This window comes from Octopus bimaculoides, chromosome 6 (assembly GCF_001194135.2).
Source record: "Octopus bimaculoides isolate UCB-OBI-ISO-001 chromosome 6, ASM119413v2, whole genome shotgun sequence".
Taxonomy (NCBI): Eukaryota; Metazoa; Mollusca; class Cephalopoda; order Octopoda; family Octopodidae; genus Octopus; species Octopus bimaculoides.
Genome location: NC_068986.1, coordinates 108,141,499 through 108,150,625, shown reverse-complemented (window position 1 = coordinate 108,150,625; position 9,127 = coordinate 108,141,499). Strand labels below are relative to the sequence as shown.

General features: G+C 38.7%; 1 protein-coding gene across 1 annotated transcript in view; it reads right to left on the bottom strand.

Moving 5' to 3' along the window:
* LOC106867985 (uncharacterized) overlaps positions 1-9,127 on the bottom strand; it is a 42,140-nt gene that overhangs the window by 22,614 nt on the left and 10,399 nt on the right. The window contains exons 3-9 of the mRNA XM_052968505.1: positions 8,559-9,067; positions 6,330-6,441; positions 4,460-4,634; positions 3,737-3,797; positions 2,556-2,691; positions 1,980-2,168; positions 259-369 (exon numbers count right to left, since the gene is read on the bottom strand). Of these exons, the coding sequence (XP_052824465.1) occupies positions 259-369; positions 1,980-2,168; positions 2,556-2,691; positions 3,737-3,797; positions 4,460-4,634; positions 6,330-6,441; positions 8,559-9,067 (1,293 nt within the window). The remainder of the gene's footprint in view (positions 1-258; positions 370-1,979; positions 2,169-2,555; positions 2,692-3,736; positions 3,798-4,459; positions 4,635-6,329; positions 6,442-8,558; positions 9,068-9,127) is intronic.

Below are 9,127 nucleotides of genomic sequence, written 5' to 3'. Positions count from 1 at the left end.
ATATATATATATATATGTATGTATGTATGTATGTATATATGCATATGTATATGTTTGTGTGTACACTGCATATCAAACTCACTCCTCATCTGTCAACAAAATCTCTTCCAATTACTTAAGAAGATAGTCTGTTTAGTCAAGATATTCATTTCATATTTATACGGTTTGTTGTGAGATAAGCATTTGGTTCAGATAAAATAAGAACGTTGACTTACAAAAAAATAGGACATCAGTGAAGTATACCAGAATCAAACTTACATGTCAATAGTCCAGGTGAGACAGTTTTCTCGTTAACTAATTTTCCTCCATACCATAGTACAAGGCAAATGGCTGCATAAGATATAAAGCCTACAGTGCCATCAAGTGTTCCTGCAAAGAGAGAAATTTTATATCAGTAAAAAAATCATCACTGTAAAAGAAACACTGTTAGTAATATGAAGCAGAGAGGGAATGTGTTGTCTGGACAGACTAGATGAAAGGAAAGGGCTATAAGAAGATGAAAGAAAAGGTCGATAAGAGAATGAAAGGAAAGGTCTATAGGAGTTGTGTGAGAGCTGCAATGCTGTATGGGAGAGAGACATGGTGTCTGAGGGAGAGAGAGATGGCAATTTGGAGAAGGGCTGAGAGAGCAATTGTGAGAGAAATGTGTTGAAGGTACACAAGATACCGAAATATCGTTCAGCAAATTTAATTATGGAACTCTTCTTCTTTATTTACATATTCCTTCCAGAGGAGTTATAGCAGTCCTAATATTATCTACAATAATAATAATAATAATAATAATAATAATAATAATAATAATAACAATAATAAATGCGTTTCATTTGCGAAGGTGAATACAGTTAGTTATACTCCGTGAAAATATATATTTCAAAGTTAGTATTTTGTTTCATGTTTGTATAAATTAACCCATTGGAGATTAGATCAATATCTAGTTATGTAAAGGGACAGACAGTCTACTACAACTATGTAGGTAATTAACGTGATGCAACAGAATGAAGGAATTGTGGGGGTTTAGTTCAGTAAGAGTTATGCCCCTTTACAGCTAGTCAAGCTAGCGTAAAGGGAAGTAACTCGTGCGGATTAGTTCCAGAGGTAGAGTGCACGCGTAGTATGCGAGGGGTACCGGGATCGTTGCCAGGATTTTCCTGTTTGATTATCATTTATTTATTATAGGGACACACTTGGCTGTGTGATAAGAAGCTTGCTTTCCGACCACATGGTTCTGGGTTCGGTCCCACTAAGTGACACCTTGAACAGATGTCTTCTACTCTAGACCCATGGCAACCAAAGCCTTGTGAGTAGTAGATTTGGTGGACGGAAACTGAAAGAAGCCTGTCACATGTGTGTGTGTGTGTGGATGTGTGGGTGTTTGTGCTTGTTCACCACCAGTGCTTGACACCCAGTGTTGGTTTGTTTACGTCCCTGTAATACTGTGGTTCAACCAAAGAGACCAACAGAATAAGTACCGGGGTACACACACATTCGACAAGCTTCCACACAGTTTCTGCCTACCAAATACCAAGGGGATTTGATCAACATGAAACCCTGAGAGAAGACGTTGGTTCAGTTCCACGCAATGGCATCAAAGCTGGAATCCGGTTGTTCGAAGAACACAAACTTCCAGAAACTGTGTAGAAGCTTGTCGAATGTGTGCTGCTGCTACAGCAGCATCATCATCATCATCACCATCACCATCATCATCATCATCACCACCACCACCACCACCACCACCATCATCATCACCATCACCATCACCATCAGTGTCATCAACACCACCACCACCACCATCATCGCCATCATCATCACCACCATCACCACCGTCATATTCAACGTCTGTCTTCCATACTGGCATGGGTCGGATGGTTTTAACAGGACTTAATGAAACCAGGGGACCGTATCGAGCTCCATTGTCTGTTTCGACCAAAGCCTTACCCACCCACGCAAAATGGCACATATCAAAAGAACTTACAGCTTACCTTGGACAGCGGATAATTTCTTCCCAATGTTGTAGCTATTCTGGATGTGTCCAGCATAGTCTTGCTGGACTTTGTTTTCACAGGCAAATGACCGCACCGTCCGTAGGCTTGAGATTGACTCTTCTGCTGCGGTCCCAGCTTCAGCTAAGTTGTCTTGAAATGCCTTTCGTAGTTTCTTCAGGTAATGACCTGAAAGGGAAATGAAGAAAATTCAGTTTTGTGAACTGCTGCGCCAAGTGTTGAATAGGTTTACATACAGAAATGGGTTGTCAGAGTATTTGCTTTTCGTTCCAGTCTATGCAACTCTGTGGTCTTCTACCACAACCTTGGATTCGTTGATGCTCTGTGAGCAAAATTTGGTGAGAGGAAACTGTGCAGAAGCCCATAATATACAGTATGTGTGTGTGTGTGTGCACATGCTTGTGTATGTGTGTGCATGTGCATGTGTGTGTGTAAGTGCTTGTGTGTGTGTATGTGTGTCTGTGTGTGTGTGTGAGCACTTGTGTGTGCGTGTGTGCATGACGAAATTTAATAAATCTGTATGTGTGGCAAGTGATAATGAAACGGCGGTCTTACCATACTGGACGGCTCCAAATGATACCAGTGGTACTACTCCGAGTAAAACACCAGTTAATGCGGGGTTCAAGACAAACATCACAGCCAAGGAACCAATGATTTGAAGCATGTAACGCAACAGCATTGAAATATTGACCTTAAATAAATAAATAAATAAATAATAATAATAATAATAATAATAATAATAATAATAATAATAATAATAATAATAATAATAATGATGATAATAATGATAATGATAATGATAATGATAATAATAATAATAATAATAATAGAAAGATATATTTTTTCCAACATGTAAATAATGAACAGAAAAATTTTCCGGCAACCAGCCATGAGGATCGAACTCACACCCCTCCAATATCCGGTTGGAGTGCTCTACCTTTTAAGCTAAACTGCCGAAAGGCGAATTCTTCTGCAATTTTAGAAGTTATAAAGTCATCCAGAAACGATAGATGTCATAGATTATGTTATATGTAAACAATGCTGGAAAATTTTTCTGATGTGAAAAAGGATTTTATCCTTTATATATACTGTTCAGTATTTACGTGTTGAAAAAGATTTATCTTTCTACTTGTTCTACAATACATTTCAATGCTTTAAAATCAAACTTATGCTTGTTTACATAATAATAATAATAATAGTAATAATAATAATAATAGTAATAATGATAATAAATGCCCGGATGCAGTACCAGGCAGTGGCTCTCATGGCTTCTGATCTTAATTGATTGGAAGTGTTATCATGTACATTGTTTTGTCTTGGTATAAAAGATGGGCTACAGCAAATATTCTGCTTAATACCACAGATTTGCTTGTCAGTTGTTTGACCTTAACCAGTTGAGCAGTCCCTTGGTGGCTGACGATATGTGCATCTCTGATCATGAGCAGAAGTAGTGCGGGAGCATCATAGCCATCTGTTGAGAGGAATTCTTTGTGGTTTGGATAATTCACCTTTGGAAACATGGGTGTTTTGTTCATCATCCTTAAACGAGGAGGAGGAGGAGGAGGAGGAGGAGGATAATTACACTATGTGCACACACGCGCACATACACACACACACACACACACACACACAAACACTCATGTATACATGCAATTAGTTATAGCGCTTCCGCATGAGACTAAATGAAGGTTAAACCTTTCCTACTAAACTCAAAATAAGAACAGCTTTCAACTTACAGTGACAGCATTTTGAAGAACTTGTGTGTCCGATGACAACCGGTTCGTTAACTCACCAGTCCTGGAAATCAAGAAAGAAGAAATACAAGAACCGCTTTTACTGAGAGAAAATGCCAGAAACCAAAGAGGACCAACTTTTCAAAGAATTCCAATGTCTGAAATACGTCAAGAAGAGAAGCTCTACTTGCTCAGCCAAACTGCTGGAAATAACAGGCAAATCTCCCTCGAATTACACTTCAACATTAACAGAAGGGTCAAGGGTTTAGTGATGTTGTTAAACCAGGTAACAGGTTACGTCTATGTCGTTAAATCAGGTAAAAGGTTAAGTCTATCAGCCAGGTAAAGGTAAAGTCTGTTTTTAAACAGGCTTCCACACAGTTTCTGTCTACACTCAGTTTTACATACAAAATTTAAGTCACTGATAGAAGACATTTTGCCAATGGCTCCCATGCCAATGGCACGTAAAAGGCACCATCCAAACATGGTTGATGCCAGGTCTGCCAGACTGGCCCCTGTGCCGGTGGCATGTAGAAAGCACCAACCGATCGTGATGGACGCCAGTACCCCTGTACTGGCCAGTCCCCACTTTGCCAGCCCCCACTTTGCCAGTCCCCAGTCAAATCGTCCAACCCATGCTAGCATGGAAAGTGGACGTTAAATGATGATGATGATGATGATGATGATGATGATGATGGTTTAATGAGAAATTTTTGCTGTATTTACCTTGTTTTATCATAAAAAGCAACTTCCTGACATATGATATTATTAAAAATATCTGTACGCAATCTTGCTACAAGTCTTTGACCAGCTAAGTTGAAGATCCAGCAGCGAACCATAGATGCTATGGAACCACCGAAATATATTCCTAGCAATGTGAGTACAGTCTTGTTTAATGCATCTGAAAGATAAGAAAAAGAAAATTGTCAATGAATGTTTATGTCTATAATCTTCGATTAAATTCCACAAAATTTGTATAATTTCAACAACCAAAGAGAAAAGTTTAGGAAAATGGTTGTTAGCCAAATTAAAATCTAGTTCAATCAGAGAACCTTCTAATCCTTTTCATGTAATCCCTCCAGAGACAGCCCTTAATTCTATGATACAAAACCACGGGCATATGGCGTAGTGGTTAAGAGCGCGGGCTACTAACCCCAAGATTCTGAGTTTGATTCCAGGCAGTGACCTGAATAATAATAATAATAATAATAATAATAACAACAACAACAACAACAACATCTAAAAATACCTTAGGAATGAGAACCCAGGTTCAAAATTTCCCCAAGACACCTGATGAAGGCTGGAGGGTATATCAGCCAAAACGTTGTGTTAACAACAAACAAGATGAGGACAGATATCCGTCAAATGTAAACAATGTGCATAATTCCTTATCTCTCAAATATAGATTTCCTTGATCAAGGATGACCTTAGGTTAGTCAACGATAACAACAGTTCACAAACCCAAATTACTGAAAAATATAGAATTATTGTTGTTATTGCTGTTGATGATTAATGCAAAGTTAGCTCTGATGTATGACAGAAGACATTCCAGACCTGACTACCCTATCTTTTTTAAGGCTTTCTAAGACCACTTTTAAGGGAACAGACTTAGAAATTCTGGGTTAGTATCCAATGTGCTGTAATATCACTGGGAGTAAGGCAACTCTGAGTTTTTGTCAAAACATGTCCCTAGGAGAAGGCACAACTGTGTCCATAGATATACCAGTGATATACTTGGGCAGGGTGTCTGGACTTGGCAGCCTTGGATGATGAATACTTCAAGACGAAAATGAGATAAATGCAAACACAATGCTGAATAAAGTGAAAAAAATAAATTTATTAGTTACTTCATCATTTATTGAAAAAAAAAATTAATATTGGTGGCTTCCATCCTCATGCAGTGCAAGTATGGCTGTGTTGTGAGAAAATGTGCTTCACAACCATGTGATCTCAGGTTCAATTCTATTTAGGGTAAGTGTCTTCTACAATAGCTATGGGTCAACGGAAGCCTTATAAGTGTAATTTGATAGATGGAAACTGTGTGGAAGGCCATGGAAGTGACCAAGTTTTTCAGATGATAGACTTAATCCCTCCCCTCCTGTAACACCAACATCTGACCCAAAAATGCTCTTGTTAACAGAGACTATATTTTGTTGCAAGAATCCACAACACATCTCCATGCATGGCTTCCTTCCGTCAGCTCCACACACCATCAAATTTCTTATTTCTTTATTGCCCACAAGGGGCTAAACATAGAGGGGACAAACAAGGACAGACAAAGGGAATAAGTCGATTACATCAACCCCAATGCATAACTGGTACTTTATTTATCAACCCCAAAAGAATGAAAGGCAAAGTCGACCTTGGCGGAATTTGAACTCAGAACGTAACGGCAGACGAAATACAGCTCAGCCTTTCGCCCGGCGTGCTAACCACTCTGCCAGCTCGACGCCTTCAAATTTCTGTCAGAGACATTGAACTTCTTCCTCTAAGTCAAATAATCTTTTTTAAAGTATTTTTATTTCTCTCTGTGTATCTGGTTACATGATTTCACCAAGAAGGCATTGAAAATATACAGCAAACACAAATTTCTCACCCATTGACTTCAGAGCAGCATCAACAACTTTTCCAAAGAACAACGGCGCCAACATCTGGGCGATGCTTGAGATAATAAGAGCAACAAAACCAATCATAAGCATACCAGCTTCCTAAAAAAAAAAAAAAAACAGAAAAACAAAAACACTGAAAGCAAGTCAAAAGTTGTTTTAATGTTTCTATCGGTGGAATGGTTAAGAAGTTTGCTTTACAGCCACAAGGTCCCAGGTTCAATCTGACTGTATGACATTTTGGGTAAATATCACTTTTTAAGGCGGTGCTCCAGCATGGCCACAGTCAAATGACTGAAACAAGTAAAAGAATATACATCATCGTCATCATTGTCATTCAAGTTAGAAGAAAAAAACTGACAGGAAGCCAATTGGATGGATTGAACTTATAACACAAAAAGTCCAACCATGCCACACTCATTGTATCATGATGATCCTGTCTGAGGATTATATTAAGGGTATACATGTCTGTGGAATACTCACCCACAAACACTCTAATTCAGGAGCAGATAATTCAGTTGATCAAACAACTGAATCCTCATCATCCAAATAACAGAGATCCCCCCATTTCATCATTTTAGGACTAATTAGGTTACTAATTATATTCACAGAGCATATTTTTCTCCACACTCATAACAAGTGGACACACGTGCATTCACACACAAGTGAGCCTTGGTGGCACCCACTCAACTTGCAAAAAATTCGGCTCTAATGACTGGCTCCCAAGGACAACCATTGTTATAGCCTAGAGGGAAATGAAAAACAGGAGGGAACTGAAAACCGAAACTTGGTAAACGCCTATTTGTACACTAAATTCATTACTATAGGCGTAGGAGTGGCTGTGTGGTAAGTAGCTTGCTTACCAACCACATGGTCCCGGGTTCAGTCCCACTGCGTGGCATCTTGGGCAAGTGTCTTCTACTATAGCCTCGGGCCGACCAATGCCTTGTGAGTGGATTTGGTAGACGGAAACTGAAAGAAGCCTATCGTATATATGTGTATATATATGTATGTGTGTATGTGTTTGTATGTCTGTGTTTGTCCCCCCAACATCGCTTGATAACTGATGCTGGTGTGTTTATGTCCCCCGTAACTTAGCGGTTCGGCAAAAGAGACCGAAAGAATAAGTACTAGGCTTCCAAAGAATAAGTCCTGGGGTTGATTTGCTCGACTAAAGGCGGTGCTCCAGCATGGCCACAGTCAAAAGACTGAAACAAGTAAAAGAGTAAAAGAGTAAAAGAGTAAAAGAGCACTATACTCATTGCTGACTTTCACCTTACTGACAGCATCCCTGTACATGACTTGTACAGCTCTCACCAACCACTCATTTATCCCTAGCTTCTGCATTGACCACCAGATAAGGGAGCGGGGGACCATGTCAAAGGCTTTCTCCATGACAACAAAAGCCAAGTACAGGGGTTTATTTGGGGCTAAATGCTTCTCCTGAAGTTGCCTTACAAGAAAAATTTGAAATAGATTTTCATAAATTTGGAATAGACTGAAAAATGGTAATGCAGTGGTGCCAAACATGCTCTGGCAGTGATCCCGCTCAGATGGTGCTGTTAGTGCTCCACTGGCACGGGTGCCAGTCATCGAATTTGGTTCAGAAGGAAACCTAAAAATGGACTGAGCTTGAGCAAAAGCGGTAAACATAAGACGAACTGGTTTCTGGTCTCACCTATGTTACATAACAGACTGACACACTTGGGGAAGTACTGAATACAGCATAACACTCCTTACTAATCGTTATGCTAAACCAACCATTGATAGTTATCTGTCATTATGAACTATAAAGGAATTGATAATTTATTAAATGAAGGCTAAAGGTTGAATTGATAACAATTTTTCTGTCTTTCAGAGTGAAAATCTACTGGAGGTGTTATATTTTGTCTTGCCTAAACATTTTAATCTCCATTCACTAAGTTTAGTTTTTTTTGCCAGAAATACTCAGCAGACATCCTGTGAAAAAGTCGTTACTTCTGACTACAAAAACTTGTGACCGGGGCAGAACCACAATGAAAATCTTGAAATAAGAGTGTGACATATTTTTTTTTTTTATAAAAGTGGATTTAGTCTTACAATTTGAAGACTAAATTTGCAGCAGCAAACCCACATCAACACCAAAACATTTTGAAATAAAAGTTCATAAAAAAAAAAAAATGCTAAAAGAAAAAAAATTGTTTTTTGAAAGCTTCAAAGACAAACAAAAAATAACTTACTGGAGAGGCGAGCAATAAAACACGTTTCAAGTTTGCCTTTTTTTTCAGTGGATGACCATCACTGTCAATTTCTTGACCATAATCATTGAATCGGTGCAAAATGCGCATAGCTCGCAACTTTCGCATTGCTCTGAAACTATAGAACGAAAGCAGGAACTGCAGAAGACCAAATGCTATGGAAGTTATTACTAATACATTGTACTCAATGTGCATAGGTGTATAGGTGTTGGCTTCATTGAGAATTGCATAGAGTATGTTGCCACCTTTAGTCACTGAGTAAGCAAAGCAGATTAGATTGATGCAAATAGCTGTGACATGACACAAGCATTTTTTCTTAGTGATTTGGACATCAAAAGGTTGGTCAATCTGTCGAAAGGACATCAATTCCATGAAATAGTAAACAATGCTGAGAAGGACCATTTTCACTTCATTTATCAAGACGAGATCAAACACTGATTGGCGCATGTGAAACTGCAGGATGTTGTCAACAAAGTATTGAGAGTCTCCACCTGTAAAAATAAATTCAAATAAATATTGGTTCAGCGATTTAGGGGAGGAGAAAGTGGATT